The sequence below is a fragment of the Gambusia affinis genome, linkage group LG17 (genome assembly GCF_019740435.1).
Source record: "Gambusia affinis linkage group LG17, SWU_Gaff_1.0, whole genome shotgun sequence".
Lineage (NCBI taxonomy): Eukaryota > Metazoa > Chordata > Actinopteri > Cyprinodontiformes > Poeciliidae > Gambusia > Gambusia affinis.
This window is the reverse complement of record NC_057884.1, coordinates 6,304,709-6,327,006: the sequence shown is the minus strand read 5'-3', so window position 1 is coordinate 6,327,006 and position 22,298 is coordinate 6,304,709. Positions and strand designations below refer to the sequence as shown.

General features: G+C 39.6%; 2 protein-coding genes across 3 annotated transcripts; one reads left to right on the top strand and one right to left on the bottom strand.

Annotated features, from left to right (window-relative positions):
* Positions 1-616: 616 nt before the first annotated feature.
* Positions 617-5,352, bottom strand: btf3 (basic transcription factor 3). 2 transcript variants are annotated; one of them, XM_044095968.1, is made up of 6 exons: positions 5,240-5,352; positions 3,173-3,241; positions 2,377-2,490; positions 2,097-2,298; positions 1,940-1,996; positions 617-1,119 (listed from the first exon to the last, which is right to left on the bottom strand). In XM_044095968.1, exons 2-6 carry the CDS (start codon positions 3,239-3,241, stop codon positions 1,073-1,075), a joined length of 489 nt encoding a protein of 162 aa, XP_043951903.1. In that variant the 5' UTR covers positions 5,240-5,352; the 3' UTR covers positions 617-1,072. The 2 variants fall into 2 exon arrangements, with proteins under 2 accessions (XP_043951903.1, XP_043951904.1); XM_044095969.1 differs by having other exon boundaries at positions 5,177-5,311.
* A 4,517-nt stretch (positions 5,353-9,869) lies between these two features.
* On the top strand, positions 9,870-15,976 carry foxd1 (forkhead box D1). The gene has a single exon (XM_044095965.1). It carries the CDS (start codon positions 10,160-10,162, stop codon positions 11,249-11,251), a length of 1,092 nt encoding a protein of 363 aa, XP_043951900.1. The 5' UTR covers positions 9,870-10,159; the 3' UTR covers positions 11,252-15,976.
* Positions 15,977-22,298: the final 6,322 nt, after the last annotated feature.

The following is a 22,298-nucleotide window of genomic DNA, read 5'->3' as shown; positions in this document are numbered from 1 at the left end:
CCCGTCACGGTAACAAATAGTCCCAGAAGCTATTGTGATAAATAGTATCGTTGTTTTGAGACCACTTTCAAGTGACCTAATGGTAATGGTATAATAAAGCAAGAACCAATTCTTAAAAATTAATCAACTTAAAAGAACATTTAACACTGGGACAAAACAACAGAAACACATACAATGAATTATAAAGTCTCTGTAAACAACACTGTCAAAAAAAAAAAATAGGGGGCTAGTTGAGACTGAAGACATTTGTCAACCAATTTTTGGTAGAAAGAAAAGAGAAAAACTAAATCATGTAAATGGAAGTTATTGAGGTTGTTTAATCATTTGATTCTTTGATTTGCTTATTGCAACAGGCCAACTTGTTTTTCACTGAATTCAAGAAATTGTAAGGCCTTCATTTTAAATACAGGAATTTAAGACTGCGGCTCTGCATGCACTTTAACGCTAACCCTTTAAGTTAGCATTAAACAATATATTACAATTAAGAGTGCAAGAGAAACGTGTGGAGAAAAGTCAGATATTCGGGGAAAAGTGCCAAACATGTCTGGTGAAAACATGTTTTGAAGCATTTTATCATTCCCACTTAGAAAAACAAAACAAAAAAACAGACACACTGTTCTGCTTAGCGACAGTAGCAAAGGTTTATTCCAGATATGGTGATTTTAGGGACGCCACAGTTCGGTAACAGAGGAAACGGATGTACAGCCAGGGGGCATCGGACACACAATCTCTTACTGGAACTGGACATTAAGACCACATGAGCACGACAAGCATGTGGAGTGCCTGGCGGCAAAGAGGTGTACTGAGAAATAAACACACCTGAACTCTGAAATACTGCGACCTCAGTTTCCGCACGGGGTAGTACTCTACAAAACGACTCAAAAGAAATGATTGAAGAGTGTGGCGGTAATTAACTGAAGTGTTGCGCTTTTTTTTTTTTTTACAGAAGGCTCAAAGCCGACACGATGTCTCAACTTGCTCAGGTGTTTCGACTGTCAACTCTCCGCTTCTTCAATGCGAAACGTCTCCTGCCCCCCCCCCACGTGGTCCTGTTGAGTTCTGCCGTCTCCCCCTAGTTGGCCTCGTCCTTAGACGCTTCGTCGAAATTCTCCACCAGATCTGAAACGACACAAAAGCGGAGGGCTGAACTGAATGAGCAGGAGAGGAAGTCGCATCCAAGCTTTCGAAACGCTCCCAGGAAGAGTGAGTTTATCTGAAACCTGATTCCTGACTCGCACACAGACTTGCAATGGGCTCAACGTTCAATGCCTTATGAAAGCATTCACACCATTTTACCTTTCTTTCGACACAATAAAAACCTCAAACTTCGATGCATTTTAGAGGAGGCCGGCACAGAGTGGCGCACAAATTTGTCAAGAAAAAAATTATTACAACAATATAAAGGCCATGCTTTGAAAATAAGTTTCTTGTCGACAAAAAAAGCCAAAAAAGGCGCAGTACAAATTATGGCAAAGCACTTCAAGAAGTTGGCTTCTCCCTCCTCTGTGAGAACCACCATGTCCAAGTCTCAGAGGGTCAAAGGTTAAAATGGAAACAATTTTTAAAAACGTCTGGGCAAACAGCAGGAGAACAAAAGGAAACCCAACTCTGTCAACAACGTGGTGGCGAGGGTAGTTAACCCCTGTGCCATGACGCGCTTCCACGGCGGGGCGGCTGCGTAATTGTTTGTTGCGTTAGCGAGGACCTGAGAAGTCCTGGGAAAAGCCGGGATCGCGCTAATGACAACCTCATGTGTTTGGGTCCAACTTTCTCTGCAAAGAAAAGCAAATAAAGCCAAAGGCGGCACCATCGTCGAAAGACAGCAATGCATCCTGGGAGGGAAAATCCTGTGGCATTTTATTTATTTAAGCCGGAGGAGCAGCATCTTGATGCAACGACCCCACTGTGGGAAGATTTCCCCAGATGTCCAACCCCTCACCTGGTACGTCGTCGTCCTCTTCCTCTACTGCTGCAATCGGTGCTTTTCCATCTCCAGCTGAAAGCAGAGGAAGCAATCACAGTTACCACGTCGGCAACGAGACGGGGAAACCGCGGCGAAGCCACGGAATCTGTGACGACGGCGTGGGGTCGCGGACCCTGTTTGGGGAGAGCCTCGGCGAGTCTCCGCAGGCTCGTCAGGCTGTCGGCTCCCAGCTGGTTGAGGATGCCGGGCAGCATCTCGGTCAGCTGCTTGGTCTCGGCGTGGCCGGTGATGGTGAAGGTGTTGGCGGCGAGGGAGGCCTGCACTTTGGGGTTGTTGAAGTGGATCACTGTGCCCTGGTTCGTGAACATGTTCACCTGGAACGAGACGCCGAGGCGTTACCGAAGGAGACGGGCGCGGACATGGGGAGGCGGGCTCCGCCGCGCGGCGCCTACCTCTTCGATGCCGGAGATGTTGTTGACGCCGAGCTTCTTTAGTGAGAACTGGAGCTTCTTGTCGTCGGCAGTCGCCGTTCTGTGTACAACCTTCTTCTTTCTGCGGGCGCTTCCCTGTGGGAGTAGTATTTGCACCGTTGCGCATTTAAGCAACCACGACAACCCCCAATGAGTCGTTAACTTCACACTGGAGGAATATTGGCCCTATTTATCTTGCAGAATTGCTCCCCCCCGCCCCCAAAAGTATCAGTGGCCTGTTTAAGTAACATCTCAAATCGGAGTTAGGCTCAGACTTTAACTAGACAACGCATAAACCTTTGTTCTTTTGGGCCATTTTATTTGTTTGAGATAATTCAACCCAAATACGCTTCTAACTGGGGTCACAAACTGTTCAATTTCAAGAATTACTGCAACCAGCAGCTTTCCACGGTATTTTGAAAGGTTCAACTTTTTTCCCATTTGTGGTAAATAGTTCTCACCATAGTTCGCCGTAGTGAGAACTATTTAGAAACGGCCTAGTGACCGTTTTCAAACGTTGCTTCGTTAGGTCTTGATTGGCGTTTTGACATCTTTTGGCCCACTTCATGTTGTCGGACAGGTTCTGTTAGAGTCATTCCCTGATTCTACATTTCTGACCAGGCCAGTTCATTCATGATTCTCATGAATTAATAGCGATTAATTCATAAACATTTGTTGGTTCTGAAAAATTCAGGTGAAGCAAAGAAACGAAAACAAAAGGAACATTTAAAAAGGAGCACAGAGAACCGAAACACTGCGTAGAACGGTGAGACTTTACCTTTCCACCGATGCGGACTTGCGCTTGTAGTTTAGCGAGTTTTTCTTGATTCATAATTGCTTCTTTCATCTGCAAATGAACACATCGATATATTATAACAAGGTGGTAGTGCTGCAGTTATTTACAGACAAATCTAAGGTATAAGAACATGGGACAACATGATGCAGAAGTGGCAAGCGCACAAAGACGCACCATGCAGATCAAGACATCACACTGTAAACTCAAACACTAAATCAGATTAGAACAGTGAGTGAAGGTTTTAATCTTGAAATTAACTCGCGTGAACAACATTTCTGACATTTGCCAGCAGGAAATAAGAACAAAAGTTTAGCAGAGAGATGCACTCAGATACACTAGAAGCCACAAAAGTTAGAATAACAAATTCATCTTTAGGTTCATAACTTATTTCTATAAATTTGTATTTATTATGTGGCTTCCGGAAAAAAAGAAAAAAAAGAGTAATGAAAAACTCAAATGCTTTATCATAACAGCAAAATTTACATTTATAAAGGGAATCGTTCATTGTGTTGCAGATCAATAAAACTAGGAAATGTTGAGATTGCATGTATTTACAAGAAGTAATTTGGTTATTTTCTGAAAAATCTGACTTTATGAGCTCTTTAGAATTCTTGCTTTTGAATGAGATTTTTTTTTTTTTTTTTTTTTTTTTTTACAAATTTCTGACTAAATATCAGCAATCATGCTAGCTTAAAAAATGTAAATACATGCCTTTAGTCTTGGAAAATTTACTTTTTTTTTCCTTGCAAATTTTACATTATAAAACATCCAAATTCTTTCCTTGTAAATATGTGCAATTAATCTCAAAATTTCAGAGTTTCTTTTTGTTTTTAGCAGAAAATAACTATCTGTTTAGCAGCAACTTGGTAGAACATTTCCTTAAGATGATAAAACTAGTGACAACTAACTCCAAAAAAGGAAAAAACAAATCAACAAACAGGATTGGAAATTAGGGAAGAAACACAAACCTCAAGAAACATCAATTTTTAAAGATATAGAAATAGGTATATTAGTAGGACACTAAAACCTGGTGAAAGCAAAACTCCAACATTGTTCAAATCTTCCATAAGTAATCCACCAAATGCTAAAATACTATAATTACAAAAGACCACATGTTGAAACAATAATCAGGCAGACAAAATAAAATAAACATTTGATGGCTGATCCCAGAAATTTATCTGGCAGAAAGTAGATTCTGATCATTGAAATCAGATGCAATTTATTTTACACCACTTGCCCCGCAAATCACTTAAGAAACAACATGGCTAAAATAAGCAAACCCAACCTACTTACATAGTTTATGCTAGCTTAAATAAACACATATATATAGGCTATTCAGGTTTGACTTGCCAAATCAGATGAAATGTTTTTTTTATTCTAACTGTAAGCACAATTTATATAAATTAATTCACTTATTTCTACACATTGTGTCATCAGTGCAACACGGAGCTATTTGTAAAGTGCGATCTGATTGGATAAAAAAAAAAGAAGGTAAAAATAAAGGAACAATATCACGAATATAAACAAATGCGCACCGAGCAGCATTGTCAGTGTGGGTGTGGTAGTACTGCAAATGCTCAAGATAAGACGTCCAAACCATATTAAACGAACCGCCGGTGAGCACTGTATGACAAAAAAAGGACAAAATTACCCAATCCGCTGGACGAGTGCTACAAAACTCAAGCTATTCTCCTTATTTCTGGGAGGTGCTTTGAACGAGCGAAGCCAAGCAAATAAGAAAATATTATTAGTCGAACTAAATAAGCCAGCAACACGCTATTCAACGTCAAGGGCAAGTTTAGTTAACCTGCATTCAGCCTAAATTAGTTTTTTTTATAGCTTTTATGCGAGGAAGCTGGAGGCTAACTTTGCCTAGCTTAGCTGCTAGCAGCACGGCCTGTTACACCACCACACAGATCCGTGAGTAAGATTAGCTTCACACCGCGGCGAATATCAGCCATCCGACTAGGAAAGGCTTTCGTTTACCTCTGGCCGTCTGATCAGGGGATAACAGTGCGGAGAAGAGAGTATTTAGAGCTCCTCACTGACCTGTAAACTAACAGCAGACACATGCGGGGAGCAAGATGGAAGCGAGAGAGGAGGGAGGACGTGACGTCAGACAAAAAAAGAGAAGCGTAATTATTTGGGGGTTTTTTGCCCTGGGTTTAGTTCAGCAGGCTGCAATACACACATTGGCATCAGGTTTGATTAGTGCTATGAATTATTAGTTATGACCCAACGAATAACAGAAACAGATTTCACAAAAACACAGCTTACTAAGACAGCTACAGGATTTTCAATAGATAGTTAAATAAGTTTAAATACAATTTTTAAAAAAAACTAGACAGGTGCTTATAAAATAATTTCCTCACATAGTTAATATTGTGAATCGGTTTTCACACAAATACTATTTTTGTACGCATTGATACAGTCAATCTTCTAAGCTTCTGGGTGGTTGTGGAGATGCATACATATCATAGGACCTCAGATAAAACTCAAAAATAACTGGAACTTCAAAAAAGTTTCCAGAAGACAAAACATTTCAAATAATGAACTCAGCACCTTTCCTGCCACAGAAGATTAAACTGTGTTGATGCTTACAAAATATTGCATCAAAATGTTTACATCCACAGTTCCTTGTATTTGACTATTGGCTACACCGGAGATGAAGACATAAACTCAGGGATGAATTCCCATATTGATTAGTCCAGCAGCAGTTTCCGCCGATTCAAAAAACATCAGTCTTCCTTTTTCAAACTTGTCTCAAGAAAGGCAGGATGCAACGCTTCAAAAAAAAAAAAAAAAAAATTAAAATAAACGTAATTAGTGCCACGGCTGGACTATTCCATAACAAGGTTAAACAATGTTTACAAAGTCTTACATTTGTCAACATTTTTCTCAATTTCAATCACTCTCACAGCTAAATTCTGCTTTCATTTCCGTCATTTCATCCACAGTTTCAAAAAGAAATGTTGCACCAGGTGACGGATAAATGGAAATATCAACCTTAATGCTAAAATACTCCAGATCAAGGGTGCTCAATACGTCGATCGCGATCGACCGGTCGATCCCGGGAAGGTTTCGAGTCGATCTCGGCAAGTTAGGTGACAAGCTGAACGCCGCCAGGACGCTGAGACCAGCACGTCCTCCTCTGACGCGCTTATCAAAAATGTTCACTAAGATCCTAAACGTTTGTAGCTCCATTAAAGAATAATATTTATTTTAAAATCAATACAACGTGTTAAAATTAATAATCTCAGTAATTATTGTTTCAACAAGGTGTTGCGCAATTCAGTGTGTTTCAGTTCCATTAGCAAAAGAAAAAAAAAGGACTCAAAGACCGACTGACTAGCAGAGCAGTGTTATGAGGTAGATCTCAGGCGGCTGGTGAGAGAGAAATCTTGCTCTCAAAACGTCTGGGCTCCCCTGCTCTAGATGTAACATCACCCAACAAAATAGTGTTTCAGTGGGAAAATTAAAAAATGCAACTTTTCTTATACTGAGCATTTTGATAACATTACCAAGGTGGTTAACAACTTTTACCCACTTCTAAGTATTATTTGACCCATTTCCTCTCTCATCGATCATTATTAAACCAATCTATAAGCTGCTTTTTAAATCAAGATTAGGATTTAAATCAGTAGTTTCAGTGGGTGTGGCATGTATTATTATATTATCCATACTATATAACAATGTATGCACGCAATAGTACTATAAAGTAAGGATAATCACAAAAAGTGAGTTGTGTTCAGTGAAATTGTTCCTTAAATCTTAACCCAATCAACACTGGGTGTTTTAAACCAACCATGGGTATGAATCATTTTGGCTTCACCTGTTTTGTATGTAACTAGGACCAAAACATTCCCAATGAAATAAACTGTTGATTGTGTTTGTATAAAGTGTCAGTGTAAAACTGAAGTCAGTAACAATTTTTTTTTCCTGCAACCCTCCTCCCACCCCTAAGATTTTTCCAATAAATTGTTTCAAAACATCAGTAACTGCTGTGAAGTAAATCAGTCCTAGTTTGGCTAGTTTAGGTCATTTGGTTTTCACAACTCTTTCAAACCAGAAGTTGTCAGAGTGAGAAAAGAAAAAAGTTTCACAAATACAAATCTTTGTTTGACTTAATTAGATTAACTCTGAGAAAGTAAGTGAACTTGCAGGCTGCCGTTTTACGTTCAAAGTTATAAGCGATCGTTCATTGTATGCTGAATCAGACACTAATTTCAACATCTTTAGTCAAAAGTGATGTCACTGGTTACAAGTGTGTGCAGCGTTTGTTTGTTTTTTCTTCTCCTCACTCTTTTTGTTTATTTATTTTTTCTTTTAGGAATTGGTGGTTGTCAGGACTCATCGCTGACTGCAAATACAAATAAACAACAAAAGAGTGCATTAGCTTTCTTTTTGTGTTTGCATCAAGACGTCTCAAGGTTGTGCTGCTCTGGGGAAATGGCCTTATATGTCATGACCTCCATTTCCTTTTAGAGTATAAAGTGGTTATTCAAGAATTTATGTTTTGGTTAAAGTCTCCAAAGTTTATTTGGATGAAAAAAACGGGATGCAGCGGGTAAGTAACAGGTGCCAGAGGTTTCCAAACATTTTTTTTCCTGTGAGTTTATTTGTATATAAATATATATATTTTTTTTACTATTTATGTATTTCAGTTTATAAATTTATATATAAATATATGTGATTAAAATAAATAGATGATTCAATAAAATAGCAACAAAAACAAAAGTTGCTCTATTATCACGATAACATTTTGCGATAAACAGATATGTCTGTTGCAGGTCTCTTTGTGAGTCTGCTCTAAATGCATTAAACTGTCGGTCAATTTATATATTTTAAGAAGTTTAACACCTTCACGATGAACCGGTTAAAACTGTCAATCTTCACATTTTGACTGAATTAAACATCAGCTATTGTTCAAAATATCAACGATGTTATCGACAATATTATTAACGATAGTAGAAATAAAACCCCACTTTCGATTAATTTTGCCGCTGGGAAGTGACGTCCTTAAAAGGGGTATTGTGGTCAAAGAAGTGCATGGTAATGTTTTTGCTCTACGTGAAGAAGAAAAAACCCATTAACACAAGAATATAGCCTATGTAACATTGGCGAAATAATAATCCCAGCATTCTGAGTTATCCAAAATTGAATAAAATTTTAGTCAGCCGCTGTGTGAGAGCTGGTACTGAAACTGTTGCGTCCCTTGGAGGTTTCTTCTCCTCCTTTTTATTTTTGTCCGGGACGATATCCCCGCTAGATGGCGGTGTAAACAAGGAAACGTCTGAAACGTTTGTGGGGAAGGGAGGGGCACGCAAACAAAGCAGATCCCCTTAAAAAGGAAGGTACCGTATCAAGTTTGAAAATGGATTATTATTATTATTATTTTTTTTTTATAAATCATCTATTTTTTTCTTTTTAACAAAAATATATGTATTTTTATATATAAATCAACAAACCAAAAAACTTCTGTTTTCCTTCTTTAATAATGTAAAAAAATAAAAATAGAATTCTTTTCGAATTTCGATTTATTTATTTACTTGCTTGCCAAGTTTATTGTGTGCTTTAAAATAAAATCTCTAGCAGTTACTGTCGTTCTTTCGACCAATAAATGTGACGGCGTGTTTCAAATCAACCTCAAAATGAGCCAACTATAAACGAGCAAGGCAGAATTTAATTACATTCAACTCGCTTAGCTTATTTACTTATTACTTAACACGTTAAACATCAAAGAGAGAGCCCAAAGATTAGTAAAAGATAAAAATAAATAATAATAATAATCCTAAAACAGGAAAATAAATCATCAATAAGAATTGTGCGAGTTTTGCCGGACATTTATTAAAGATGACATCTTCTGCCATGTCCTCCGTGTTTATTATAAAATTCTCTTTTTTGTGTTGTTTTATTGTATTTGAATAGACAAATACAATAAAATATTGATTGTGCCATACAATAATAATTATAATAATAATAATAATAATTATAATTATTATTATTATTATTATTATTATTATTATTATTATTATTATTATTATTATTATTATTATTATTATTATTATTATTACTCCGAGTCTATACCCGCTCCCCCACAGCACCCTACATGCAGCCGGCTCTAGGCCCCGGCTGCATGTAGGGTGCTGTGGGGGGTAGGGGGGTCTTGCCTGCTCTGCGTGACCCGTGACTGATTCGAGTTAACAGCTGACTCTTTCCTACTACAAATGGCTCGCAGGATAATCTGGAGAAGTGCGGGATCACGCAAACTGGGAGCGCCACTCCCAGGAAGTGGCAGAAGAGAAATGAATGGCCAATCACTGAGCTTCCTGTATAATGTATTTTTAACCCCTTTGTTTCACTTTTTTTTTCTTCTTTTTTTTTTTTTTAATTCTTGTTATTTTGTATGTACACTGAGACAAATGGAGACATGCCAGCCCTGGTAGCAATTTGCTACATTTCTAACAAAATAAACGCATTAGATGAGTTTGGAACGCATCAAAAAGGCACTAGAAAATGTCTTTCTTCAAAAGAAAAGGAAAATCTGAGTTTTCAAATTCCGTTTTTATTATATTATTGTTGTTGATGATGATTTTACATGCTTCTCGTTTGCCTCTGTGACGTTTCCTCCCCCATGTGATCAGGGCGGTGGTATAAATTTAAAGAAAAGACCCGCCCCTTGTGAGATCTATTTGCCCGTTTCGAAGGTTCTCCCCCCAAACTCACACATTCAGTCTTACAATTCCAGGGTTCGCGTTTCAGTCTGCGAACTGCCTAACCTCCCAAGAAAGAAAAGACAGAGAGAGGGAGCGAGAGAGAGAGAGAGAGAGAAAGAGAGAGAGAAACCCTATGGAAACAGCGCAAAAAACAGCGGACTTTTCTCTCCTGCGCCTCTCCTCTCCCTCTCTTATGAGTTTTTGACGTGTTTTAGGGGGGTTCAGGGGCAGCTCGGAGCGCACAGACTGAGCCATGACTCTGAGCTCGGAGATGTCGGATGCCTCCCTCCTTTCGGAAGAGACCGACATCGACGTGGTCGGCGAGGGCGAGGACGGCGACGGCCACACGCGCTCCTACGTGGACGAGGTGGCGCAGATGCGGGACGGCATCCTCCTGGCCGGCTCTCCTCCTCCTCCATGCCTACAGGACGGCTCCACCTCCACCTCCTCCTCCTCCAGGGATGCCTTCAAGCCGGCGGGGAAGAACGCCCTGGTGAAGCCCCCTTACTCCTACATCGCCTTAATCACCATGGCCATCCTGCAGAGCCCCAAAAAGAGGCTGACGCTCAGCGAGATCTGCGACTTCATCAGCAACCGCTTCCCGTACTACAGGGAGAAGTTCCCGGCGTGGCAGAACTCCATCCGGCATAACTTGTCCCTGAACGACTGCTTCGTGAAGATCCCGCGCGAGCCCGGGAACCCCGGAAAGGGCAACTACTGGACACTGGACCCGGAGTCGGCCGACATGTTCGACAACGGGAGCTTTCTGAGGCGGAGGAAGCGCTTCAAGCGGCAGCAGACGCAGGACTTGCTGCGGGAGCCCAACGGCTTCATCCCCGCGGCGGCGGCGGCGGCGGCGGCGGCAGCTGCGGCGTACGGGTACGGACCGTACGGCTGCGGAGGCTACGGCATCCAGCTGCAGTCCTACCACACGCACTCCGCACTGTTCGCCTTCCAGCAGCAGCAGCAGCAACAGCAGCCCAGACATTCCCACACGCACATCCCGTCGCCGTCGCTGATGCCCACCAGCACGGACCTTGCCCGGAGCAGATTTTACCCGCAGCTCGGGTCCGCTCTGGGCTCCGTATCCCCGGCGCAGAAAGCGAGCCCCCCGGCGCAGCAGCAGCAGCAGCAGCAGCAGCCGCCACAGCCGCAGCAGCGTTCTCCTTTCTCCATAGAGAGCATCATCGGCGGGTCGCTGAGCCCTGCCAGGACTCCTCCTGTCATTGTCCCGGTTTTACCGACCTCCCTGGGGCTCCCCAGCCAGCCGCAGTCCGTCCACCCGGAGGCCGTTTTAGTCGAAAACCTCCCGAACAGAATTATAGGAGGCACTAGCGCCTGTTAAAAAAAAAAAAAAACAAAAAAAAACGTCTTAAAACTGCAACAACAACAACAAAAAAAACTTATCAAAAGCAGAAACAAACGCCCCCCTCCCCTCTTTGAAGGTAGGATTATTTTTGTACGTTTATTTACAGCAGAATGACGGACATGCAGGAAAAACAAACACTATTTGTGCCTATATTCATGCTGATTATGAAACTATATATTTATGGTATGGGGTTTTTATTATTATTATTATTATTATTATTTCAGTGAGAATCAAAAGGATTTTTTTGACCTCGAATTTTCCTTGTACTTTATCAAGACGTGATCTGTTTCAGTCACTGTTGTTTTCTTTAGGAGCGTCTCAGGACAGGTTCTAAGTGATCACATGTTTAAATTGTGTCAAACACATAATTTTTTTTAACATATATTATTATTAATATTATTATTTTATGAGCAAATCAGAACAAGGTTTAAAGGTTTCGATTTGAAATTTGTATTAAAGGAAGAAGAAGAAGAAAAGAAGAAAAGAACACGCAAGCAGCAAGGTCATTTATAATTCTGTGCGATGTGTTTTGATTTGAGGTAATGAAAGCATTGTACTTTTTTTTGCCAATTATGGTGTATCTGAGGTGTGATATTTTCTACACAGTTTGTTTATTAAGAAGAATAAATTTCTCTTTTTGTTTTGCAACAGAAAAAAAAAAAAGACGAGACCATAGCCTGTTTCGGAAATCAATTGAATTGCTTTTGAGCTTTCTGGTGCGTTTAAGTGCAAAGTCAAAGTGCAGGAATGACCACTTACAAGTGCGGTTACGCAGCCCCTGCAACGAGGAAGGGTCACGTCTGGCTGGCGAGCGTGTTTCAGCCTCTGTGCGTGCGTTCACAAATGTAGGCTGAAACACGCTCGTCTCGGTGCCACCGCTGCACGTTTTGGAACATGCGCAAACGGGCCTTGCGTGTCCATCTGACCTCTCTCACACTCATCCTCGTAATTGCGGTGAGCGGACAGGAGGGTGTCAGCCGGGTGAGGCAGGGGAGCGAGGGGGTGCGGCTGTGTTCTCCCTGCCGCCGGGTCACAGATTTACACATCATCATGGCCACAAAAGAAAAAAAAAAAATTGTAATAATAATAATAATAATGATCCAAGATATGCTACCGTTTGACACACAACGATAAGAAAATTTATTCGAATTTGACGGTGAATAATCGTTCCTGAAAAGAATTGTTTTAGAAGATCAACAGCTAAAAAGAGTTTTAAGTAAGCTGAACGTTTTTAATATTAATGACATAACAAGCACAGTAAAAGATCTCGTTTTTTATATCATTTTTTCACAGAATAATTAGTCACACATACTCTAGCTGTTTTCTTTTGAAACATTTTATAGTATAAAAATTAATTAAATGCTAGCAATTAAGGTGATTTGAATTTGAATCAACTATGGTCATTTCTGAGAATGACGTGTAATATATATATATATATATATATATTCACGTCATTTTAAGTAAAGCTGAATGTTTTGATCGGAATTTAACTAATGATCCAATTCTCGTTTATCTTGTGTGGCACTCAGCAGAAAGAAGTTGCCTTGATATGCTTATATGGGTTGCAAAGTGAAGGAATTTCTCGAATTGTAGTAAAAAGTCAGAATTCTGATAAAATTGATTGGGAACCTTTTGTTGCTGTAACAAGTTTAGTAAAAACAGCTATCGTTTTTAAAAACTCAAATTCTTAGTCCAACAAAGAAAACGTCTCAATCACAAGTCTAAGGACAGCAGGCTGCTTTTACTAAGCTACTGATTCAAAGTAAAACCCATGTAAACACTCCAGGCTCATTGTTATTTGCTGACCACCTGAGCCTAGCTAGCTAGCAGTTAAGCTAACAACTGAAACAGCTGTCTTGAGTTGGTCCAATTTGTGATTAAAAAAATAAAATTAAAATAAGAATCGAGTGAAGTCATAATTTAAATGTCATTGGAAGCTAAATTCAAGTACTTACAGGCTCGATAAAATCTTATTGAATGTATTCACATTTTCAAAATTCGATTTTACAGTGCAACTTGCCCGTACATTGCGTTTTGCGTTAGTGTTGTCGATAAATTAGGTAAAACTGAAGACGAACCTAAATTGTCGATGTAAAAACAACCTCTCTCAACTTTCACTAAGTTGCTTTATTCGTATAAAGATTTTGACCTTACTGTTCTCTGTGTGTTCTCTCCTCACCGCACACCGAATGTGAATAGCTAACGGTTCAATAATTTAACAACTTCAGTTCACTTCAAAAAAAAAAAAAGAAAAAGAAAAAAGAAAGAAAGAAAGAAAAAAATTAGGTAGGGTTGAAAACGTAATATTAATTGAAAGTTGAACGTACAAACTTGTGATTTTGCGGGAGTTCAATTATTTGAATGTATAATATTTCAGTGATTCTTGAGAAGTGGGACAAAATGGGTTTACATTTTTCCACATTTTTTTTATTATTCCTCAAGCTTATGTATACAAATATGACAAAATAATGTTTTGGAACTGTAAAGATGCTAAGGTGCAAGCTCCCAGTTGCAACATTTTTTTTTTAAATTACATTTTTAATGGATCTGACCCAGAACTTTGTCGTCACCATCTGACAAAAATAAATATACAATTATTTTTTTAATGACTCTATAAGTGATATTTTTACTCGGTTTTACAGACAAATGCTTCTCTAGAAACAAAAGAAATATTTAAAACAAAGAAAACAACATAAAGTCCATCTGACAGAGTTGATCGTGCATGACGGAGTTGACACAGAACTGAAGGTGGTGACAAACTAGTGAGTAAAAAGAAAAGCTTGATACATGTGAAGTAAAGCCATTTATATAAAATACATTAAAATGAATTAACTGCAGATTTAAGTGAGATTTGTCTACAGTATCAATGAAAGAGTCACACTGAAAGTTAAAAACTCTGACGGAGTTGCAGCTCATCAGGTCAATTAAATCTTTACAGTTTACTAAAATTAAGCATTTAGTTCACAAAATTTCATCAAAGTTTTGTAAATTGTCAGTTATGGTGTTGACACATCATGGTTATGACGAACAACTTAGGAATAAAACGGAAGAGAAAAACTAAAGAATAACAAGCTAACTAGAGCTGCTTAGCAAAGGAAGAGAGCGTCAGAGGTCATGGGGTCCTCAGAAGTTCTGATGCCCCCCAATAATGCCTGATTTTTTATTTATTAAATTTTTTACATCTTTTATGTCTGACGGTGTTGACAAAACTTGGGACAAATTTCAATTGAGTTGGAAAATATATAAAAATGATTTTTAATTCAATTCAATGATACTTTTATATTTATTTATTTGAATACTTATACTTAATTGTCATGATATATTATCTTAGTATCCCTTTGATTGTTTTAAACTATTATAATGTATCGAGTCCTGCTTCAGGACAAGGGATTTTAAAGACAACATCCATCTACTACAATGTTTGAAATAAAAAATATTCAGCAAACACCAGGAAAACATACATTGTTGTGCTCACATGGCCCAGGTTAGTTTAGTTAGATATTTGAAAAAAATATATTTTGTGTGTATTTTATTCAAATTTTGTGCTTTATCCATAGGACCTGTTTTGCCCCTCTTCTCAAGAATCACTGATTTAATATTCTAGTATGACGTCCAATGACGTGCTAAAATCCGTTTGAAAATTGGGATTATTACTGGTGTGACGTGTTTTTTCAATAACTTCAAAGCTCATTCTTCAATTGCAAATCTGCCAGGGGAGCTGGGGGGCGAGACTGTTGACATTTTGGCAGCAGCTTGATTGGAGCGTAAATGTGAGTGTTGGAAGTTAGAATCCCTTCAATCAGCTTGATTTTTTATTTTATTTTATTTTATTATATTTTTGCATTATACTTCCATTTGTTTCAGATGTTTTCTGTCCCTTTGGAGTGTTCACTTGTGCGCTTTTAGCTGCAGAAAGAAGCCACACAATTGCCTTATTTTTACCCATAAAATCAAACCGTTTTTAAGCATCTGAGATATAAGCAAGTATACTTTGAGCTGATGCATGTGGTAGACTTTTTTTTGTTAATTTTTAATCACTCCACATGGTTGCCTTAAAAATAAATAAATAAATAAAACTATACAGCCTGAGCGCTTTCCGTGACTGGATGTGTGCGCCCGCCGCCTGCGTGTGTCTGCCTGCGCTGATCCATAGAAACGTGAAGCGCGTAGTAGACGGCCAAATTGGTACAGCGCTTAGAGCCAGTTCAGTGGGCCACGAGAGGACAGCTATTGCGTGATGATGTAACACGCAACGAGAGACAGACGGGCACACATACACACTGATACAGAACACACACACACGCACACACTGGAGAGAGAGAGAGAGAGAGAGAGAGGCAGGAGAAAGAGAGAGAGAGAGAGTAAAGAACGAGGTCAGCTGAAGGCTTGTTTACAAATAGCAGAAGTGAAATAGAGACAAAAGCAAAAGTAAATGCGGAAATGATAAATCATGTAACTATTTCCGGAATTTATATCTGGCAGAGCTGCACAGTGGCGCAGTTGGTAGCAAGAAGGTCCTTGGTTCGATTCCCGGCCCGGAGTCTTTCTGCAGGGAGTTTGCATGTTCTCCCTCTGCATGCTTGGGTTCTCTCCGGGTTCTCTGGCTTCCTCCAGTACTCCCAAAAACACGACAGTTAGGTTAATTGGTCTCTCTAAATTCTCCCTACGTGTGTGTGTGTGTGTGTGTGTGTGTGTGTGTGTGTGTGTGTGTGTGTGTGTGTGTGTGTGTGTGTGCGTGCGTGCGTGCGTGCGTGCGTGTGTGTGTGTGTGTGTGTACGACACACTGGCGACCTGTCCAGGATGAACCCGCCTCTCGCCTGGAACGTCCCACTGACAAGGGTGTACAGAAAATGGATGGATGGTATATCTGGTATTAATTGGGAATGTTAGGGAATACAGTGCTTATTATTATTATTATTAACAATAATAATAATAATAATAATAATAATAATAATAATAATAATAATAATAATAATAATAATAATAAACCCTCTGGTATATTTCTAGTATTATTGTTCGTCGGACGTTAATTTCTCTATGTAAATTGCTCTTATAATAACTGTAAGCATTTTTGGAACAAGTGTATTTCATCCTCGCATGTTTACATTTTTGTGGAGGGAAGTAAACGCAGGCCCCCAAAGGGGAAATAAACCTCATCTAGAAAAACGTTCCGTAAATGGTTTAAGCAGCCGATTCGGCGTAAAATCCACCACTGAATTTCTTGAAGTGTTTTTCTTTTCTTTTCTTTTTTTTCCTTCACCACTTGTTCTCTTGGGAATATGTAAAATTATAGGCTACTCAACCCACCTGACTTTGTTTTTTTTTTTGCTTTGTTTTGGTTTTTGCTTTCAACAACTTAAACCTCGCGCGCGCAAAAAAAAAAAGAAAAGAAAAGAATCGTAGATTACAATGTAAAAACGGTTCAAGGCAGATGAGGTCAAAAAGACGCAAAAACACCCTGCCGTAAACTATCACATCACGTAAATCACGTAGGAAATATCTGTTTACATCCTACACTTCCTTCAATAATTTATGAAGTAGTTTATTCTTAATAAGTGGATGGCTATATGTTTATTGAACCATTGCATAAGATCGCTCAGCCCCCCCGCTTAAAAATACTAAATAACCTTCAGTTTCGAAAGGATTATGGAAAGTGCTTAACACAAAATGCGACACTATAGCTGAAAAAAAGAACAAGTACACAAATAAAGGAAGAAATAGATGCGTCGGGAACTAGGAAGTGTTGGAAGTCGGAGGGTGCAGTGAGGTGGAGGTACAGGAGACCTGTGGCCATGGATCACGTGACCATCATCATCCTCCTTGAGCATGACTGAAGCCCAGTTAGCAGTTTATCCTGCGGGGTCACACGGGTCATGAGGAGAGGGGATAAAGTAACATTCAGAGCAGAAAAGTCTCGTGGTTTAAAAAAAAAAAAAAAAAAAAAAAAGTCAAGTTAAGTTTGTAAGAACATTGTATCCATTTTTTTTTTTTTTTTTTTTTTTTTTTAAAAGCACAAAATAATATTTGAGTTTGAGCAAACAAGGGATTTTGGTTCTGACTCTGTAAATGGGTTTTTGAATGAGAAAAATAAGAATTTTCATGTTCAGAAAAAATTTATGTATAAATAATTTTTTTTAAGCAATCGGTGAGTATTATCCAAGTACACATGGAAGTTTTTTTTAATGTATCTATTTTTTAAAAAAGAATAAGAAAAAGTAATTTTCTTTTTTTTCCTCTGTGAACCAGAAAAAGTGCTGAATTTTTAACAAAACTGATTTGTTTATTGCTGGTTTTATTAATGAGGTGATATTTTTACAAATATGTCTTACAAACGTAAACAGTACATCCTGTTATAAATATATTTTTTTAGATAACTAACCATTAAATATATATATATATATATATATATATATATATATATATATATATATATATATAAAACCTTTAAAATAAAACTTTCATCAAAATAACTGAAATTGCTTGAAAACTTTGACTTTTGGTAACTAAACTCTGCGCCCCCCCCCAAAAAAAAAAAAACAACAAAAAGAAACTGACTTGTATAACAAGCACTTTGTAATGTTGACAACAAGCTCGTCATAATTTAGTTCTTTTTGCAGAATTTTATTAAAAACCCAATCGATGGAATTAAATTTGATAATGAAATTAAAGGAGTGAAAACGTCAACCTTTCAGAAGAACCAGGATGTTTTTCCGTACCCCTTTTCTGATTCAGTGTGGAAGTCGTTTTAAAAACACATTCCTAATGAAAACATAGACTGTTTTCATTAAAACACATCAGAACGTCGTGTTTTTATTACATAAAACATAAATGTTTGCTGATCCCTCTTTCTCTTCCTACAAAACAAATGGAGCTCTGACTTCTTAGTGTTTCACTCCAACTACTATAACAATAAAAAGTGACGCATCTTTCCTCACATTATGCAGGCTTTCTTTTACAACGTAATTTCAGTTTTAAAAGATGTAAAAAAGTAACTAAAACCCAGAGTTGCAGGATCCGTAGCAACACCCCGGCCTCCCCTGGCGGTGCCGGATCCTTCCATCTGCTATTCAGCGTATGTCTCTACGCTCAGCCTGTCTCCCTCTAATAGGAGCTCCGCTTTCTACCCCTTAAAGAAGTTTGGGAACTAATGCCACCCCTGAATGCTGCCCTAATTAGAGGCTGCTCCAAACTGCAAGGACCTGCTGCACAACGGTGGCTTTTTTCCATTTTTGTCAAGCCATTGCATTTTTCTTTCTTCCCTTCTTTCTCTCCCTCTTTCTCTCTGTCTTGCCATAAAGCTATTAATAAATCAAAAATAAGGAGCGCCACATGGCTCAGTGGCAGGACATCGACTCAGTTTGATTCCCTCCTTCCCTTCTCTCTCTGCAACTCCGTTCTGTCCGGCTAATGAACAATAGCCACTAAAACCTTAGTTGGATACAAAAAAAAAAAGAAGAAATACAAGGCAACTGTAATGATTAAAAATAATAATAATTAAAAATCCTTTGCCCTGCTAAAAACAACAAGTTGAACACCATTTCTGGATGATGACGTGCTATCTGGATCCAGAGGGTCCGACGGGCCGCTGCTGGACGCAGAACACCTTGTTCTTCATCAAAGCAAAGGACATTTTTAGTGGTTCACGTGTGGCCGCTCACTGGGAAAGTAGAAAAAGGATTCAGTAAGTACTTGTGATTACATTATATATATATATATATATACATATATATATATATATACGGGTGAGCTTGGATATGTAGCAGGATATTGAGCAGGGTGTAGACACCAGGGTCACCCCAGCTCCTGTTGAGGTTGTTTGTAAGCATAAAGTTTTTCAGGTAATAAATTGATTTCCATTGGAGTGTTTTTGTTTTCTTATTCCTTACACCCTCTCGCATATTATTATCCACTAGATTTTGATTTTTATCCACGGCCATCAGAGCATTCAACTCCACCTGTTGGTAGCTAATCTAACCCCCCGGCTGGTGAAATGAATGTGGTGAAAAACCAACGAGCAGATGACGGTTAGGTTATGTAGAAAAAGGTGAGACTTACACAACCACCACCGCACGGCTTGCTAATATGACTCAGACTGCTCTGGTGACACAGTCGAGGTTGAGGAACGGGGCTCAAACGTGCCTGTTCAAAACCGACAGCATCTATCTGAATACTCCCAGAATTTTTTTAAGTGCTTCAAGACGCAGCATTTAGGGGCAAAGTGTGGTTATTTACAGGCAGACTGGACTTGGAGCAAAGAGTTTTTAAATGTCTACCTAGGGTGCCAAACTGTTGCTTTTATACATTTCTCCTGACTTTTCCTCCCTTGACTTATAAATCTTGACTTTATGAACTCAAATTTTTCTCCAGTAGACATTAAAATTCAACTTGTTGTGGGATAGATGTGTGTGTGTGTGTGTGTGTGTGCGTGTGTGTGTGTGTGTGTGTGTGTGTGTGTTCTTAAAATTATGCCTGACATCTGTAATCCAAATGTAATTCATGCATTACTGGCAATGTTCAACTTTTTTCCCCCCTCACTTTTACATATATGTGTTTTCCAGTTCTGATCATGGAAATCCCTGCAGCTGAATTAAGCTACAAAGAAAAAGGAACCGTAAAAAACATTATATACACCATGTAACCCTTCTGATCTTGCACAGACAAGCCCAGGGCATTTGACGATTCCCCCATAAAGAGAGTTACAGTAACAGCAACAGATGCATGAAGGGCAAAAAAAGAAAGAAAAAAGGAATTAAAGATTCTGGCGAGGAGCCACCTCTCTGCAGACGGGGGCCGCCGAGGAGAAACTTTCAAGCTTTCACCACTTCACGAAGTGCAAACTCACGCGTCCTTGCACATAATTTATTTAGCCGAAGACTTTCTGGGGGTGTTTTTATTTATCCTCCAATCTTTTTGCCTGTCTCACCCCGGCGTGAACCCTCAGATCCGGGGGATTCTGCTGCAGAAATTATGCGGGCCCGTCTCTCACCGCATTTTTCACTTTCTTTTTTAGCCCGCGCGCGTGTTTGCTTTGGCATGCTAGCCACTCGTACAAACAGCCGGAGCCTCGTAGCTTATCCATCACGCCTGTGCAGAATGTGATGATAAAATAACAGGGCCGGCCTGAAACAAACCATTTGTTACGGCTGGATTTATTATTCTGTCCACTTGAAACGAAGTACAGAGGTTACCTAGACATCTCCTACTTAGGTTACAACAATAAATAGAGCAAAAAAAAAAACAAAAAAAAAAAACAACGAGCCGACTTTTGCCAGGAGAAGTCCCCAGTGGCGGCCGCCCCGCGGAACCCTCCGAGTCAAGCAGCTGCGTGATGTCACCGCAACATCCGCTGACTGTTTGCATCCCAAACATCATCAAGCATCTCTTGCCGTTTGCCGTTCGGCGGAGAGTCTTGCCTTCGCCCACCGGCTTCAGGCCTGATTAGTTACATGCAACAACGCCTTTCGGTCATAAACAGTTCATCAAGCTCCGGCAGCCCGTTCATCATCGTGACACCCGCAGGTAACCCAAACCCAGAGCTGCAGCTTGACGCAAGGCAGAGCCTAAACAGTTCTTCTAAACACAGACTGCCAGAAGTCTACACAGCAAACACACACACACACACGCACACGCCCACACACACACGCACACACACACACACACACACACACACAGAAAGAGAGAGAGAGGTGAGTACAGCACGGCTTGTATGTGTGCTTAAAACAGAGGCGGTCCCAGGAAAACGGGGGTCTTGAGAAGAGCTTGATTTGGGAACCACCCATTCTATAAAAACCTCAAGGACAAGAACTAATATATTCGCAAATAAATAAATAAACTACTTGATCTTAAAAGGCAGCTATAAACCCCATTGGTTCAGGCAGGCCTTTGATTTCATCTAAATTTAGATTCCTAACAAATGAGAATATAAGGTTGTCTGACTGCAGTCAACAAATACATCGGGGTTACCAAGACCTGCCGAATCTCTCCTGCTGGTGGCGCTGCTTCTGGAATCAAGTTGAGTAGTTTCAACCAACAAATAAGTAAAAAAAAAAAAAAAAAAAAATCTAGTTTGTTGTGTTAAAAAAAGAGAGAGAAAGTAGATCATTCTTTTCCAACCGTCAGACTTTACTGAAGCTTTTCCAGAAGACAAAATAATAATAATAATAATAATAAAAAATCTAACATGATAAAAGAAATATCCTGTAAACAAACACTGCGAGAAACTTAAGGTACAAAAATAAATAGGGCGAAAACAAACCATCTCTTGCCAGGAGGTTAAGATTGTTGACTTGAGACAACATTTATCTGCTAAGTATTCACTGCAAGCTGAAAGTAGCTCTGTTTAGGTATAAATTAAAGCGTGTATTAACATTTTTCGGGGATTTCAGAAATCAGCATTCGCCCAAAAAGTACCAAATGTTTCCGACCTCCTAGTGTTTCTAATCTTAACGCTAGACAAGTGTCAGACACTTCAACACAGACCCACAAAGCAGGCGGACCAAAAGCCTTTGTATGTTTGCATTGCTTCCAATGTAACGCTGTTCGCATGTGGGGAGGGGACTGAAGTGCTTCAAAGCTTTCTGTCCACGTCGTCTGCATTATGTCACTGATTCCTCAGCGATGATGGCCCCGTCACTCAAGAAGCCAAAAGAAATAAAACATCCCCGACAAGAAGCCACCCATGTGGCCCCATTCATTTCTTATTTTCCCTCCCTAAACATCCTCCCCCAAACCTTCCCCTTCTGTTGGTGTGTTGCTTTCCTTCCATCCTCTCTCGTTCCCTCTCTCTCTGTCTCACTCCAGCTCTCCACCTCATTGACTCAACCACAGAGTGTCTGTGGCAGATGATTCGGATCTGTGAATGGGACGGTGGGGAGATGAGGGGGGCAAAAGCTGGAGCTGGGGCTTTGGAGCGGTTGTTTTCGAGCCACCCCTGCTCTATCTGCGTCGCTGCGTCCCTTTCGAGCTTTCTGGACGTCTCCCAAAACCTCCCGTCTCGCTGTTTGACAGACGTTGCTCCTCTCGC

What these genes read in the sequence shown, in the direction of transcription:
- foxd1 (XM_044095965.1), top strand. Translation starts at nt 10,160, where the DNA reads ATGACTCTGAGCTCGGAGATGTCGGATGCCTCCCTCCTTTCGGAAGAG.
- btf3 (XM_044095968.1), bottom strand. Translation starts at nt 3,241, where the DNA reads ATGAAAGAAGCAATTATGAATCAAGAAAAACTCGCTAAACTACAAGCG. An exon ending in AAGTCCGCATCGGTGGAAAG is followed by an intron (nt 2,491 to 3,172) that starts GTAAAGTCTCAC and finishes CTACTCCCACAG; the next exon opens with GGAAGCGCCCGCAGAAAGAA. An exon ending in CGAGGCTCTCCCCAAACAGG is followed by an intron (nt 1,997 to 2,096) that starts GTCCGCGACCCC and finishes CTCTGCTTTCAG; the next exon opens with CTGGAGATGGAAAAGCACCG.